The sequence below is a fragment of the Capra hircus genome, chromosome 1 (genome assembly GCF_001704415.2).
Source record: "Capra hircus breed San Clemente chromosome 1, ASM170441v1, whole genome shotgun sequence".
Lineage (NCBI taxonomy): Eukaryota > Metazoa > Chordata > Mammalia > Artiodactyla > Bovidae > Capra > Capra hircus.
The window spans coordinates 141,667,024-141,684,263 of record NC_030808.1 but is presented as its reverse complement, the minus strand read 5'-3'; the positions used below and the strand labels follow the sequence as shown (position 1 = coordinate 141,684,263).

The window sequence follows — 17,240 nt, the reverse complement described above, 5'->3', positions numbered from 1 at the left end:
TGACTACAAACAAAGCTAGTGTGGGTGATGGAATTCCAGCTGAGCTATTTCAAATCCTAAAAGATGACGCTGTGAAAGTGCTGGACTCAATATGCCAGCAAGTTTGGAAAACTCAGCAGTGGCCACAGAACTGGAAGAGGTCAGTTTTCATTCCAATCCCAAAGAAGGGTGGTGCCAAAAAATGTTCTAACTACCGCACAATTGCACTAATTTCACATGCTAGCAAACAATGCTCAAATTCCTTCAAGCTAAGCTTCAGCAGTACATGAACCAAGAACTTCCAGATGTACAAGCTGGATTTAGAAGAGGCAGAGGAACCAGAGATCAAATTGCCAATATATGCTGGATCATAGAAAAAGGAAGGGAATTCGAGAAAAACATCTGCTTCTGCTTCATTGACTGGGCTCAAGCCTTTCACTGTGTGGATCACAGTAAACTGGAAAATTCCTCAAGAGATGGGAATACCAGACCACCTTACCTGTCTCCTGAGAAACCTGTATGCAGGTCAAGAAGCAGCAATTAGAACCAGACATGGAACAACAAATTGGTTCAAAATTGGGAAACGAGTGTGACAAGGCTGTATGTTGTCACCCTGCTTATTTAACTTCTGTGCAGAATGCATCATGTGAAATGGTGGGCTGGATGAAGCACAAGCTGGAATCAAGATTGCCGGGAGAAATATCAACAACCATAGATATGCAGATGATACCACCCTTATGGCAGAAAGTGAAGAGGGACTAAAGAGCCTCTTGGTGAAGGTGAACGGGGAGAATGAAAAAGCTGGCTTAAAATTCGTCATTCAAAAAACTTAAGATCATGACATTTGGTCCCGTCACTTCCTGGCAAATAGAAAGGGGAAATGTGGAAGCAGTGACAGATTTTATATTTTGGGGCTCTAAAATCACTGCAGATGGTGATTGCAGCCATGAAATTAAAAGGTGCTTGCTCCTTGGAAGAAAGCTATGACAAACCTAGACAGCGTATTAATAAGCAGAGACATCGCTTTGCTGACGAAGGTCTGTATGGTCAAAGCTATGGTATTTCCAGCCTGGATGTGAGAGTTGAACCATAAAGAAGACTGAGTGCCGAAGAATTGATGCTTTAAAATTGTGCTCTGGAGAAGACTCTTGAGAGTCCCTTGGACTGCAAGGAGATGAAATCAGTCAATCCTAAAGAAAATCAGCCCTGTATATTCATTGGAAGGAGTGATGCTGAAGCTGAAGCCCCAGTACTTTGACCACCTGATGCGAAGAATCACCTCATTGGGAAAAATGCTGATACTGGAAAAGACCTCAGTCTTTTGCCCTCAAGCAAAAGGAGAAGAGGGCGGCAGAGGATGAGATGGTTAGGTAGTATCACTGACTCAATGGACATGAATTTGAGCAAATTCCAGGAGATAGTGAAGGACAGGGAAGCCTAACGTGCTGCAGTCCATGGGGTTGCAAAGAGTCAGACCCAACTTAGCAACTGAACAACAACAATCCGAGTCACAGTTGTCCTGTTGGCTTTTTTTTTTTTTTTTAACCTGTAGGAGAGCTCCTTAATCCGGGCTGAGTTTGATAGAACAGATCTTAATGAACTCACCCTCGAACCATGTCGTCCAGACCATCTGCCTCTCCACCCTGTCCTGACTACTCTCGTTCAGCAACAGCAGGGTAGCCGTAACTCCACCTCTGGGCTTCTAAGAACATTGGGCGCTGTTAATAATTAACAGATTTTATGCCTGTTTGCAGTTGGCTAGAATAGATATTAAAATATGGAAGGAAGTATTTCTCCTTCCACCTGAAGGAGCGGTGACACACACTTCTTTCAAAACCTAATCTATAAATTTTTTTCTCTGGTATTGGATTTACTTTCCTAATCACATGTTTTCATTGAATGTCCATGAAGGTTAATTTCTCTTCTTTACACACGTCTGGGCCCGTTGGCCGATGAAGGAGGTGGCCCAGGAAGCCTCGCAGTCTCAGCCAGCAGGCGTGTAGGGTTTAGAGTCAGCTGTCAGCGTCAGATTTTCAAAATCACTTTCCTAGTGAAAGAGGTGAGCTATAAATACATTTCCTAACACTTGAGGAACTTCTTGAGTACATATAACATCACCATCTTAACGACTCATGGCATTTTTGCGTGGCATTTTCTATCAGTTTTTAAAAACCAGCACAGTGGGCATATAGTTTTCAAACGATAAAATAGTGATTTTAGTGGGCAGTATCAGAGTTTGAACAAATGTCCACAGTTGCGTGAGCTCCATCGCAATCAAGATAGAGAATGGTCTGGGACTTTCCTGATGGTCCAGCAGTTAAGCTTCCTTGCTTCCAATGCAGGGGGCCTGGGTTCGATCCCTGGTCAGGAAACTAGATCCCACATGCTGCAGTTAAGAGTTTGCATGCCACAACTGAAGATCCCGCATGCCGCAGTTAAGAGTTTGCATGCCACAACTGAAGATCCCGCATGCCGCAACTAAGACCTGGCACAGCCAAAGAAATTAAAAGATAAACATTCAAACTTACTTTTTTTTAAAAGATATAGAATGTTCTCATCACCCCAGAAGGTTCCCTTGTATAACTCTGTACCCCATCCCCTGGTGACCAGCATCCATCCTCTGTCCTTGTACTTACGCCATTTCTCTTCCATTGTTTAAGCAGCCATGCGTTTCTGCGTGGCTGAGGTCCTGCCTAGCATGCTGACACACCGCGTGCTCGATCTTCACTTGTTTTGGTGACTGTCTGCTGGGAGCCTTCCGTGTCATCACTGCCTCTCCCCCACAGCACCGCTTCATTTTGCATAGATGAGTCTCTCTTACTGGACATGCGTGATTGTGATCAGGAGTTGCCTCTTGATCGTTGGCTAATTTTTTTTTTTCTTAGAATTGTTACCTTTTAAGATAGTTTTTGTGAAATAGAACACTGCCCTCAGTGAGAGGACAGCAGTCATGACTGGTTCTTCTAGTTGGTCCTGTCAGCCCCACTTCTGGACATCAGGCTAAAGAGAAAGGTTTCCTGCCCCAGGTCAGATCAGTGTGAATTCCACCCTTGGGCGGGGACCTGGTGCAGTGACCGCAACTTATTTGGCTTAGGAGCTGCCCACTCACCCCTTCCCAGCCTCCTCCTCTGAAACTCTCCTGTGCAAGAGTACTCCGCCCTCTTTAGACCATGTGTGTTGGGGAAGGTGAGTGAAATACGGGATTTTGGTTTCAGAGGGCACGTCCCGAGACCATACCCTGCTTCCGTGCTGCCCGCTCTCCACTCTTTCTGTTCCAGTTTTGGTATAACTGAAAATTTCACATCCACTTAACATTTCTAATCTCTTGTTATCTGACGAAGACTCAGAAAATGCACACAAATATTTGTAGCGGTGGTCTCCACTTTTCCTTCCATCTTTTGCAGCCTTATTGCTGGTTTTTGATACAGAAAGAGGTGTGCTTTTTCCTAGTAACTGAAGGCATGAGCAAGTCACAGTCCTGGAGGGTCTTGCTTTGTGGGTGGCCCCAGCGTGTTTTGGTGGGTGTTGTGATGGGTCCTGAGTGTCAACACAAGCTGCACAGAGACAGGAGTGGAGGTGGTGGTGAGAGCTGGTGGCCCCTGTCCAGCCCCGACAGGCTGCCACGTGGGGTTTAGAGAACTCAGTCTCCTGCGCCAGGATATCATGAACATACATTCGCTTGGAACATCCCTGTTACAGAATCCAAGCTCATACTGCTCACTGCATGAGCAGCCAGTCAGTCGAGAGACAGTTGTTGGAGCAGGAATAGCCACTTTATTTGGAAAGCCAGTGGATCGAGAAGATAGTGGACCAGTGTCCCAAAGAACCATCTTCTCTGAGTTAGAATTCAGGCCTTTTTTGTACTAAAAGGGAAGGGAATGAAGGCAGGCATTTCCTGGCTCCAGTCAGCCTCCAGAGGGGATGTGTTAATTTCTTCCTTCCTGGAGCCATTCACAGGTGAGCTGGTCAGGATGTTTCCTGTGAGCTAAACAAAGGTATTTCAGCTTAATGCTCCTTACCTGAGAGGCAGGGTTCCCGGGGATGGGCCGTGATGTGTAATTTAAGCTTATAGGCAACATCCCTTTAGTGATTAACTTGCGGGTGCTTGTGTGCTAAGTCGCTTTAGTCATGTCTGACTCTGTGCAACCCAGTGAACTGCAGCCCCCAGGCTCCTCCGTCCATGGGATTCTCCAGGCAAGAATACTGGAGTGGGTTGCCATGTCCTACTCCAGGGGATCTTCCTGACCCAGGGATCGGACCCGTGTCTCTTCACGTCTCCTGCGTTGCAGGCGAATTCTTGACCACTAGTACCACCTGTAATAGAAAACAAAGGTTCTTCTCGATTACATCCCTAACTCAGGACTCACAAGAGCATCAGTAATTTTTTTTAAAGAATCTACACAGCCAGGATCTCCCTCTGTGTTCCATGGACCCTGGTCATCCTCCTCCGCCCCAGACTCCAGTGGGGGTACCAGGAGGGCTAGAGGCACTGCCCCCCAGAGCAAGCACCTGCCCCGGGGTGGCTATTCAAACCTAAACTCAAATGCAGTAAAAGCAGAAGTCCAGTTCCTCAGAGGCACTAGGCACACGTGGCTGCCGTCTGGAAGGCAGTCACAGAACATTTCTGTCATTGCAGAAGTTTTGTTGGCAGTGCTTGGGCAGGAGCAGTGGCGAAACTGGGCTCCGGGCATGGGGCCTGACTGTCGTGGCTTCGCCCCTTGTCACGTGAGCCAGTGAGAGAGCGGAGAATTCGCTGTGGGCTCTAGGATGCCTTTTTCCCTTTAAGTCATCAGTGCGTGTGGAGGGGTGTGCGTCTGTTCTCACTGCACTGGCTGCTGTGAAGAGGACACATTTCCTTGACTGGTGCCAGCCCTGTGTCAGACTGGTTCCAGTTCTCTGTGCCCGGTTTCCTCATCTGTGAAATGGGGATGACCATGGGCATGAATGAGTCCCTGTGGATAAAACTCTGAGAACAGTGTTTGGAGGGTTGGATTTGCTCCCGAGAGATGGCAGTTGTCAGCACTGTCATTGTCACCGCCTATGGGGCAGGTGCGCCCTCCACTGGGCTGGGCAGCACAGAGAGGAGCTTCTGGACCTTCTCCCCCACCCTGTCTTTTGAAGCCGCAGGCGCCCCAGAGAACAGCACCCCGGTGGAGGCAGAGCCCAGCCAGTGGGCGTGCAAGGTGTGTTCAGCCACCTTCCTGGAGCTGCAGCTGCTGAATGGTAAGGGCCAGGCGCCCGCTGGGCCAGACGCCAGGGAGTCCCCGGCTGCGTTCACCCAGATGCGCACTGTCACTTCCATCGGGGAGGATGTCGGGATTCCCCTGGCTTCGCTCCTGGCCTGTGTCCTGCAGGCCTCCTCCCAGGGATCTGTGCTTTGCCTTGAAGTCCTCTGCGTGTCTGGCGCTGAGGGATCTTGTTTTCTTTCCGCCAACTCAGCAGAGTAGTTCAGTTGGGGAGGAGGGTAGTGGGGGCTGTCTCTGTTTTTGTGGCCTAAGTGTTTTCAGACTGGTGGATTCATCATAAGCATCTTCTGCAGAGCACCTGTTGGGCCACTTGGAACAATCCAAGAGCGGCGCCCCAGCCGGCCAGCAGGAGTCGGCCCCGGAGAAGGAAGCAGATGTGCCCCGGGGGGAACCTGCTGAGGTTCCCAAGACTGTCAGTGCCACCAAAGAGCAGAAGAAAAAGCCTCGAAGGGGAAGAAAACCCAAAACATCCAAACCAGAGCAGCCTCTAGTCATTGTTGAAGGCAAGGAGCCAGCAGGTGAGAGCGGTACTGGGGGAGGAGCCAGCTTGGGGGCGTGGTCCTGGGGAGGAGCCATCTTGGGGCGTGGCCCTGGGGGAGGAGTGATGATAGTGGGGCGGGGCCTGAGGCCATATTGCCTCCTTGCCAGGCAGGAAAAGTTGGTCCAGAGTCTTCATGGGGTGCTGTCTAAGCCCTGCTCTTGCTGTGAACCAGCTCTTTCGAGTACAGCTTACTCCCAGTGCGGTTGGTAGAATGCGTGGGCTGTGAACTTTGATAGGCGGGTTCGCCAGTGTAGGCGGTCGTCTGGACAGAACATTTCGATCTCCTCAGCCACCCATCCCGGGAGCTCTGTGCTCAGCATCTTCCAGGCCACATGTGGAAAAGACTCGCCCACGTTGGGCTTCCTTCGGTGCCGAGCCATGTCGGTCCATCCTGTGGGTGCTCCAGCGTCTGCTCCCTGTCTCCCGTGAACGGGCATACAGCTGCGCTCTGGGCCATGGCTAAAGGTGTTACTCTGACTCTATAGTAGCCTCAGTTGAGTTTGGAGGGAACTGGGTCTCTCGGGTGAGGGGTCCCCACGAGGCCATGTCCCCTCAGCCCTCATGGCCTCACCAGAAGTGCCACCAGATTCCTGGCGGGTCTGGCATGTAGGGACCAGACTTGATGCTCAGACACTCGTGAGTCCCCTCACTGCCTTCCTCATTGACCACCCACTGGGCAGTTTTTCTTCTTGCTGTCTGCTGTAGCCTAGGATTTCTTTGTGAGTGACAAGAAGTTCTTGTTCTCTCTCAGAATTAAAGAGAATTCAGAGGAGCAGCCCTCAGATAATATTCTCAGGAGAAGTGGTTTAAGCTTCCCCTGGACAGTCTCCATACTTCTCTACAAGAAGAAAAGACAGAAAGAAGTGAAAAGCTTATTAAGTGATTATTTCACTAATTATTAGTTGCATTAGGAAGACACATAATAGTAGGTGAAGTAGATAAATCTTTTTGTGTAATCTTCCCATATTTCATTTGTCTAGAGGGTCAGTCCGCGGTGCCTATTACTGTGGCCATTTGATATTTAGGTCTTACAGAAAATGATTATTTGCTTTTGAGCATATGGTGACTTGTGTAACTACAGAAATTAGTATTCCTAAGTCTCTGTCAGGATGAGTTTAATAAGTCATAAGTCCCTACTATATATCAAAGTGTTTCGTTTTAGGTGGTATGAGAAGGGATTGAAATAGAGTCATGACTCCTGTGGTTTTAAAAAGAATTACAGATTCCAACTCCAGTTTTGAGTTAAGAATAACATTTTGCTCTTTTCAATCTGCAGGCAAAGGTGTGGATTCTAAAGTATTGCTGTTTTTTTTCCCTCTGTCAATCTTGTGACCCGTGTCTACGGCATCGGCCTAGCTGTGGCCCCTTGGGCCTGTCGTCTGGGTTCAGCTGTGTTCTGTCCACGGCTCCGGCAGTGACACAGCTTGTCTCATCCCCTCCTTGCAGAGCAAGTGACTGAGATCATGACTGAGGTCGAGCCTGTGACTGCGACGCCAGACGAGCGGATCATGGAGCTTGTTCTGGGAAAGCTGGCTGCCACCCCCAGCGACACCAGCTCAGTGCCAAAGTAAGTCCCAGCATGGCACTCGGCCTGGCTTCACGGGCAACAGTATGTGGCGGCTAATCCATTTCAGAGGGAAAGCCTGACGAGAGGGAATGGTTTACTTCTTATGGGAAATGCATGTGTATGGGGAGCAGCAGGAACGTCCTGGAGCTCAGGGAGTTAATAGTGCAGCTTCTGTGAAAACAGATGAAAAAGCCTTTTTATTGTAGTAAAATACACATAGTATACGATTTATCATCTTAGCCATTTTTAAGTGTATGGTTCAGTGGTTTCAAATACATTCACGTCTTTGTGCAACCTTCCATCCATCTCCAGAATTGTTTCATCTTCCCCAAGATGAAACTCCATCCTTATGAAATACTAACTCCCCATCTCCCCCTCTCCAGCCCCTGGTACCCACTATTCTGCTTTCTGTCTCTGCGAAGACCTTACAGGAGGTACTCGTGTCTCTCAGGACCTCGTATAAATGGATCGCACATGTTTGTCCTTTTGTGACTGGTTTACTTCACTTAGCGTAATGCCCTCGAGGTCCATCCATGTTGCAGCAGGTATTGGAGTGTCCTTCTGGTTTAAGTCGGAATACTACTCCATCATGCGGGAGGACCACACTTGGTTCATCCACTCCTCCACCAGCTGATACTTGTGTTGTGCCTAACAAGGCTGCTACGATGGAACAGTTTGTATCTGAACTTCTGTAAATCTAATATTCTGCATTTCTCTTTTTATGAATGAGGAAAATGTTTATATTTTAGCTATTATTCGTGGTAATTTTTTGCCCTGAAGTTGAATAAGCCTGTGACAGTTTTTCAGGTCCTTTTTGGAGTGCAGCCTTCAGTGTCAAAGCATGCCTGGTCCTAGACAGTCCAGGAAGCTGTGCAAAAACAGAGCAGAGCAGAGCAGTATCAGAAATGGTGAGCGTGACCTACTTATTCATGCTCCATCTTATTGCCCAGAGGATTTCAGTAACTTACTGCTAGAAACACATTTAATAGGGAGAAGAAGTTTGAAAAAATCAGGTTCAGGGAAGATATGAAACAGGGTAGAGGCAAGTAAAGAAAGCAGAAGAGATGGGGTCACTCTGGCCAACACACTAACTGAGGTCCAGGCTTCTGGTGACCAGAGTTAATGCCGAAGGAGATGAGTGGCTGGTGTGGAAAAAGTTGAGTGATGCCACTGAACATTCAGGGTGTCTGCCTTCCCAGAGACATTCAGGGTGTCTCCCTTATCCAGAAGCCCCAAAGCTGGGGGACACCTGAGCCCAACACTCCCCTCCGGTGTCGAGCTAGGAAGATTCGACAGGCGCTCTTTCCAGGACAACTAACCTTGAACTTTTCTCCCCAACGATCCTGCCTCCCACCCACCTCACCAGCCTGTGCGTCTCTCCCGCAGGTTCCCGCATCACCAGAGCAGCACCATCACCCTCAAGAGGAGCCTAATCCTCTCGAGCCGGCACGGCATCCGGCGGAAGGTGGTGCGGCAGCTGGGCGAGCATAGGCGGGTATACCAGTGTAGTATCTGCAGCAAGGTCTTCCAAAACAGCAGCAACCTGAGCAGGCACGTGCGCTCGCACGGTGAGTCCCTGCCGCCGCCACGTCCGCCCCGGGGGCCACGCGGCGGCCCCAGGTGGGCACCGTGGTCTCGGTGCGCCTGGAGGAGTGACACGCTCATCACTGGCTGGTCCTTAGGTGACAAGCTGTTTAAATGCGAGGAATGTGCCAAGTTATTCAGCCGCAAGGAGAGCCTGAAGCAGCACGTCTCGTACAAGCACAGCAGGAACGAGGTGGGTGATGGAGGAAAGCAGAGAAATGATGACTGGAGAGTCCCAGGCAAGGGGAGTGGGGAGAGGGAGCCGGAGGGGGCCGAGATAGGCCGGGGCCTGGCGGGGTGCTGCCGGGGATCGGGGAGGAGCCGGAGGCCAACGTGGGCATCGAGGTCACCTGGATGCTTCTCTTTCCTGGGCAATGGGTCAGCCAGGCACGGTTCGTGTTTCTAAGCCAGGCGGGAGGGTAGCAGAGGGAGGGGCTGTGAGAAATGACATTGCTGGAGCAGCTCCCTTGAGGAGAGGGTGTCCCAGCTGCCCCACCACTGCCTCCGCTCCCCCGCCTCCTCCCACCAGGTCGACAGTGAGTACAGGTACAGGTGTGGCACCTGCGAGAAGACCTTCCGCATCCAGAGCGCGCTGGAGTTTCACAACTGCCGCACAGGTGAGCGGCCCCGCCCAGCGCTCAGGCGCAGGTACCTGGCGGGGCGGGAACCAGGTGCTCCAGCAGCGGGTGACGGTGAATTTAACTGGTAACCTCACCTATAAGATTCTGCTCCATTTGGTTTGCTTTCAAGCAGCTGCTATGCTAAGACATGCAGGTGGAGAGTTCCCATTTAAAAGAGAATTTATTTTATTTCCTACTATTCATCAAAATCAGCTGCATATGGGTGCATTTGCGGCTTCCCTGGTGGCACTAGTGGTAGAGAATCCTCTTGCTAGTACAGAAGATGTAGTTTCCATCCACGGGTCAGGAAGATCCCCTGGAAGAGGGCCTGGCAACCCACTCCAGTATTCTTGCCTGGAGAATCCTATGGACAGAGGAGCCTGATGGGCTACGGTCCATGGGGCCACAAAGAGCTGGACACGATTGAGCGACTGAGCATGCACATGGCTGCATTTGAGACTGGGGAGGTTTCATCCTCACCAAGAATGTTGAGCGGCCGAGGAGGGTTTGTTCGGGGATCAAGGGAGAAGTACGTGCCGAGGTGGGGTCATGGCTGGAGGAGTGGGCGTCTGCCTCCTTATCAGTAGGACCTTCCTCAACGGTCCACCCTCCTCCCTCCATGGACCCACCCGTGTCCAGCAAAGGCCCAGCTGCTCCCTCTTACCACCTGGTTTTGCTCTGAGCCTGCCTCTGTCCCTGGTCTCCACTCATGACCTGGACCTTCGTCTGCTTGTGTGTGGCTGATGCCATATGCTCAGATCAGCCTGTGGCCAGGATGGGTTGCTGGGCCTAGCCAAGCATCCTGAGCTCAGTGTCTGGCCAGCTCACAGCTGGTGAGCGCACATGATGTATATAAATCCCTGAGGATGGCCAGGAGACAACTGTGTGGGACTCAGCCGGTCGGGGTGGCCTCTGTCTGGGGCCCCGTGGTTGAAGGCTCGCTGCCTCCATCCCCACCCTGGGAGGATGGACACCGGGGAGGGTCACTGTTGTCTTTTCGGCCCCTCTTCTCGGAATCATGGCACCTGGGCAGGGGTTGGGTGGGAGGGGGTACTGGGGGCAGCCAGCTTAGACACTGCCCAAGTTAGCACTGAATTCCGAATCCCCTTCCACTGACCCTCCATATGGGTCCCTGTTCACTCTGTGACTGTGCTGGTTCTTGTTAAGGTGCCGGCCAGTCCTCCTCTTGGGGCATCCTTACCCACCCATCATATCCACCATCGCTGCCCTCCCTGCCGGCGCCTGCTCCTGCAGGCTCTGCTCTGTCCCTTTGTTTGATTCATGTGCTTGTTCCGCTCTGCGGGCTTCTGTTGGAAACCAAGGCTGTTTCCTCCACCCACGGTGGGGCTTTTCTGAAGTGGCAGGTGAGTCTTGTCTCACTTGAGCTCAGGCTGCTCTGCAGTGTCAGTCAACGGGGTAAAGTGGACTTGGAAGCTTCCAGGTGGATCCATATAATGCACCCTGCCACCTGCAGTCTGCAGTCCAGTGTGCCCCAAACCTGGGAAAACTCACCAATTTTTGATGTCATATCAGTCATATTGTTCACTTAGGGTGGCTTTCTTACTATTCTCTGGAACTCTGCATTCACTTAGGAATATCTTTCCCTTTCTCCTTTGCCTTTCACTGTTCTTCCTTTCTCAGATATTTGTAAGGCCTTCTCAGACTACCACTCTGCCTTCTTGCATCTTTTTCTTGGGGATGGTTTTGGTCACCACCTCCTGCACAATGTTACAAACTGTCCATCGTTCTGTCTACCTATTACTATCCATCTGTAGTTGTGTCTGTCACTCTGTCTACCAGATCTAGTCCCTTCCGTCTATTCGTCACCTTCACTGTATAATCATAAGGGATTTGATTTAGGTTATACCTGAATGGCCTAGTGGTTTTCCCCACTTTGTTCAATTTGAGCCTGAATTTTGTAGTAAGGAGCTGATGATCTGAGCCACAGTCAATTCCAGGTCTTGTTTTTGCTGACTATATGAACAATGCAAAGAAATAGGGGAAAACGATAGAATGGGAAAGACTAGACATCTCTTTAAGAAAATTGGAGAGATCAAGGGAACATTTCATGCAAAGATGGGCACAATAAAGGACAAAAACAGCAAGAACCTAACAGGAGCAGAAGATATTAAGAAGAGGTGGCAAGAATATACAGAAGAACTATACAAAAAAGGTCTTAACGACCCAGATAACCATGATGGTGTGATCACTTGCTTACATCCAGACATCCTAGATTGTGAAGTCAAGTGGGCATTAGGAAGCGTCACTTCGAACAAAGCTAGTAGAGGTGATGGAATTCCAGCTATTTAAATCCTAAAAGATGATGCTGTGAAAGTGCTGGACTCAATATGCCAGCAAATTTGGAAAACTCAGCAGTGGCCACAGCACTGGAAAACATCAGTTTTCATTCCAATCCCAAAGAAGAACAATGCCAAAGAAAGTTCAAACTACCACACAGTTGTACTCATTTCACATGCCAGCAAGATTATGCTCAAACTCCTTCAAGTGATGCTTGTACAGTATGTGAACCGAGAACTTCCAGATGTACAAACTAGATTTAGAAAAGGCAGAGGAACCAGAGATCAAATTGCCAACATATGCTGGATCATAGAAAGAGCAAGGTAATTAAAAAAAAAAAATCTACTTCTGCTTCATTGCCTAAGCTAAAGCCTTTGACTGTGTAGATCACAACAAACTGAAGAATATTCTTAATGAGATGGGAATACCAGACTATCTTACCTGTCTGTTATGAAACCTGTATGCAGGTCAAGAAGCAACAGTTAGACCTGGACATGGAGCCACAGACTGGTTCTAAATTGGGAAAGGTATACATGAAGGCTGTATACTGTCACCCTGCATATTTAACTTCTACGCAGAGTACATCATGTGAAATGCAGGGCTGGATGAAGCACAAGCTGGAATCAAGATTGCCAGGAGAAATATCAATAACCTCAGATATGAAGATGTTACCAGTCTAAAGGCAGAAAGTGAAGAGGAATTAAAAAGCCTCTTGATGAAGGTCAAAGAGGAGATTGAAAAAAGCTGGCTTAAAACTCAGCATTCAAGAAACTAAGATCTTGGCATTCAGTCCTGTCACATGACAAGTAGATGGGGAAACCGTGGAAACAGCGTCAGATTTAATTTTCTTGGGCTCCAGAATCTATGCGGATGGTGATTGCAGCCATGAAATTAAAAGACACTTGCTCCTTGGAAGAATAGCTATGACAAACCTAGACAGTGTATTAAAAAGCAGAGAGATTACTTTGCTTACAAAGGTGTGTCTAGTCAAAGCTGTGGTTTTTCCAGTGGTCATGTCTGGATGTGAGAGTTGGAGTATAGAGAAGACTGAGCACCAAAGAATGGATGCATTCAAACCATGGTGCTGGAGAAGACTCTTGAGAGTCTCTTGGACTGCAAGGAGATCCAACTAGTCTATTCCTAAAGGAAATCAGTCCTGAATATTCATTGAAAGAACTGATGCTGAAGCTGAAGCTCCAGTACTTTGGCCACCTGATGTGAAGAACTGACTCATTGGAAGAGACCCTGATGCTGGGAAAGGTTGAAGCCAGAAGCAGAAGGGGACGACAGAGGATGAGATGGTTGGATGGCATCACTGACTCAACCGACATGAGTTTGCGCAAACTCTGGGAGATAGTGAAGGACAGAGAAGTCTGGTGTGCTGCAGTTCATAGGGTCGCAAAGAGTGGGACACATGTTAGCCTTAGCAACCAAGCAACAGTCATTTGGGCCTCAGCTGACCTTGGTGCCCAGTGGGACAATGGCGCCCCATGTGGCCACGCTTGGTTCTGCACGAGCACACTGGGTGAGTGGAGGGTGATACAGGTCGTTTGGTGAGACTGGCTCAAAGCCGCGGAAGAGAAGTTGTCCTTTTTTTATCTTTATTTCTCTGGACACAAATGAAACAGAATGTTTGAAGACAAAGCAGCAGTTGCTACACGTCAGCAGAAAATTCTGTTAAAAGAGACGCTTGTGGTTCTTTGTTATATAGAAGTACCAGAGCAGCAGTGGGTTGAAGTGTAATTTCTCTGTAATTTCACACGTTAGAAGTTTTGAATGGAAAACAAAGGATAAACCAGGAACTGAGCTGATTTGTGTACTATGTATTTGCACCATTATACTTTTGTATAGTACTCACATTAGGAGGATGTATCTTCCATAGGCTGTTAAGTCAGGGATTTGTGTGAGCTTTGAAATGATGATTTCTTGGGCTTTTCTCAAGGTTTTGCTTGGCGGAGCCTGTCCTGGGTGTGAGGAGGCGTAAGTCTAACTCTTGTAAATGGCCCTCATCTGCTCTCAGCCTTTCTGAGGGAGCTAGAGAAGAGCTGAGGTTCACGTCTAGGCCATCGGGCAAGACAGAGCCACCTGGGCTCCCGTGCAGCCAGGCCCCTGGAAATCCTCCATCCTGTCTCCTGCACACCTACCCTTCACCAGAGCCTGCATGTCAAGCTGCACTCCCAGGTTTGCAAGCCTTGGAGTTGCCTGTCCTTGAGACCAAAGAAAGTCCAGAGACAGCGACAGAGACATTACCTTACACGTCAGAAACATAGGTTCTGAAGCCACAGCTGCCTCTGCTATACACACACACACACACACACACACACACACCCCATTTCTGGGGGGAGATTGCCTCTGCTGTACACACACACCCCATTTATAGGGGGAGATTGCCTTCAGGTTGGCTTGTCAGTTACCAGGGAGTCCAGCAGCTGGGCACATCCCTTCCAGCCCCTCAGGTTAACAGCCAGGACCAGCACGAGGGCAGGTGTTCCCTTGAATGAACTAGCAGGTGGAGTCTTTCTGGCCTAAAGATTAGGACAGTCCCTAGCTGAGGCAGAGGGCAAGCGGTTCATGTGAATGGAGGAGAGACAGATGCTGGTCAAGCAGGAGGTGGACAGAGAGCTGGGGTACGGCCATCCCGCGTGGCTTGACCACACACCACGTAATAGGTATTCGTTCTCAGTTGCTGCATTTCATCAAAAGACTAGTGTAGACCTCGAGGGCAGCAGGATTACGGGTGGGAGAAGGTTGTCTTTGAGCGCCTGTCTGGATTCCTGAGCTGGTGACAGGTGGATGCCACACTGGGAAAAGCCGCCCAAGCTGACAGTCTGGCCCGACAGCTGCTCCAGCTCCACTATCGTGGGGCAGAGGCCACCTCCGTGGGTTGGGAAAGGCTGGAAGTGGGTTGTCTCCATTGAGTGGGAGGGACTCGTTAGGGAGAGAGGGAGCTGAAGTCCAAGGGCTGCACTGCACTTTCCATCTGTCGGGTTCCATCTGGGGCTCATGGGGCCAACCTGCCCAGGAGGGACACTCACCTGTGTGGTTTGGGAGGCCCAGGATGGCTGGGGCCTCCAGTAATCTGATGGGATAGCTCTGTAAGGTGTTGTTCAGTTATTCACTTGTGTTTGACTCTGCAACCCCATGGACTGCAGCACACTAGGCCTTCCTGTCCTTCACTATTTCCCAGGGTTTGCTCAGACTCATGTACACTGAGTCAGTGATGCCATCCAGCCATCTCATCCTCTATCATCCCCTTCTCCTCCCGCCCTCAATCTTTCCCAGCATCAAGGTCTTTTCCAGTGAGTTGGCTCTTCACATCAGGTGGCCAAAGTGTTGGAGCGTCAGCTTTAGCATGCTGGAAGGTGTAGCCCTTCACCAAGCAGGATGGCAGATGCCCTGGTCTCTGGTCTTGTTCCTAAGAATCAATGCTAGGGAAATCTAGTTGGGAAAAAAAAAGAAAGTTACCAAGAAATACTAAATTGTCTGCAATATCAAAAATAATGAAGAAAATTGTGATACATGAACTGAGTAGACTATTATGCAGCCATTAAAATAAGTCTGAAAATCTTTGCCTGCTGAGTGCATGTCCTGCACACATTTGCACAAACCCGTGTACAGGGCATTGTGTGGACACGCCTGGGCCTCACGGGGGGCTGCACACTGGGGTCAGGAGAGAAGTTAACTGCTGAGTCTGGAGCTGATTGGGTTGTAACAGTTGGGGGTGCTGCTGGCATCTGAGGCAGGGGAACCAGGGATGCAGCTCAGCACGCAGACCATGGGACAGCCGCCGCCGCCCCCCCCCCCGCCCATCCCCCTCCACTGTGATCCAGCTCAAGTGTCTGCAGCACTCAGGCTGAGATTCTGGGATGGGGGTCCATTGTGAAGCAGAACGAGAACCCCAGTCAGAATCAATGTAGAAAATGAAACTTTAACTCTGGGATTGGTGCACTCAGCACACAATGACCACGGGAAGTGGTCAGTGGGCTGTAACCAAGGGCCCAGAAATGAGTGCGATGCAGAGCATCCTCTGGCCCTCGCTCCGGGGCAGGAAGCACACTGTCGTGCCCACCCACGCAGGTGACACGGGACAGGGCTTCCGGGCTGCAGGAGGGCCAGTGGGTAGCGGGGACTCCCTTCTGGGGCTGGCTTAGGTGACAGACTGGCAGGTACGCGTCCTGGCAGGAGCAGGGTGGGTATGGGGGTTAGGGGATGACATGAGAGGGGGGATCAGGGGACCAGTCTGAGAGGAGAGTGCTGGCCGAGACCTCCTGGCGGAGGCCCGGTGGGCGGGACCAAGGTGGACAGCTGAAGAGAGGCCAGGGCCTCGCAGGTCCCCAGATGGCCCCTCTGCTTGCGCTCGTGGGGAGCAGATCCTCAGGGCTAGGGGCCTAGGCAGGAGGGCTGAGGGGATGCCCTGCTTGCCAGGAAGGAGAGAGCAGGGTAGGAACTGTCAGAGGCCCTGGTGGGCAGTTTGGCCACCTTTGGGGAGGAACTGGGGGTGAGGCTGGGATACTGGCTGTCAGTATTTCCAGAGGCTTCATTAGGGAAATGGAAGGTATATGTCTCCTAAAGGGGCCCTAGGAAGAAGGCAGTTTCTTTACAGATGGGAGAAATGGGGGATGTCTATGTGCGATGGGGGAGGAGCCCGTGGAGGGCCAGGTGGGAGAGAAAGGGCAGGTGATAGCTGGGCTCTGGGGGAGCAGCAAGGGGCTGAGCCTGGGGTGGGGTGGGAGGCAGCTTGTCTGAGGTGGGTAGGGGAAAGCGGGGGCGGGGGCTGCAGTCAGGTTAGCGGCCTCTTGCCTCACTAGGAATCCCCAGATGCTGTAGATGTGTGTCCTGGGGCTGAGGGGATGGGCTGGGCAGTAGCTCTTGTCTGCTCTGCACATGGCTCAGGCCTGGCTGGGCAGGGTGTCTTCTCAGTTCAGGTGGTGGCAGCGGTGCCTTTTCCTGGCTCTGCCCTTCCCCTGGGCATCGCTGCTGGCCCCAGGGGAACGCGCGCTCAGTGTCACACACCTAAAAGCTGCTTCCTTTTCCTACCTCCTCGACAGACGACAAGACGTTCCAGTGTGAGATGTGCTTCCGGTTCTTCTCCACCAATAGCAACCTCTCCAAGCACAAGAAGAAGCACGGGGACAAGAAGTTTGCCTGTGAGGTCTGCAACAAGATGTTCTACCGCAAGGACGTCATGCTCGACCACCAGAGGCGGCACCTGGAAGGTGAGCGCACCTGTGGGCACGGGGTGACGCCACTCCACCCCCGTGGGTGCCTGCTGTAAGGCGCTGCCTGACGGGAACTGGCACAGCCTCAGAGGTCCTGCTGGGAACTGTTGCGTCATGTGTTGGGAGGAACTGGAGCCATCCCGAACACTCCACGGGGTGCTGAACATTCCACGGGGTGCGGGGAGG

The 17,240-nt window shown here is 50.7% G+C and overlaps 1 protein-coding gene across 1 annotated transcript in view; it reads left to right on the top strand.

The window, feature by feature from the left end:
• Nucleotides 1-17,240, top strand: part of PRDM15 (PR/SET domain 15) — a 62,166-nt gene that overhangs the window by 23,395 nt on the left and 21,531 nt on the right. The window contains exons 6-12 of the mRNA XM_018051675.1: nt 5,101-5,202; nt 5,519-5,743; nt 7,213-7,333; nt 8,720-8,901; nt 9,016-9,110; nt 9,447-9,534; nt 16,884-17,051. Of these exons, the coding sequence (XP_017907164.1) occupies nt 5,101-5,202; nt 5,519-5,743; nt 7,213-7,333; nt 8,720-8,901; nt 9,016-9,110; nt 9,447-9,534; nt 16,884-17,051 (981 nt within the window). The remainder of the gene's footprint in view (nt 1-5,100; nt 5,203-5,518; nt 5,744-7,212; nt 7,334-8,719; nt 8,902-9,015; nt 9,111-9,446; nt 9,535-16,883; nt 17,052-17,240) is intronic.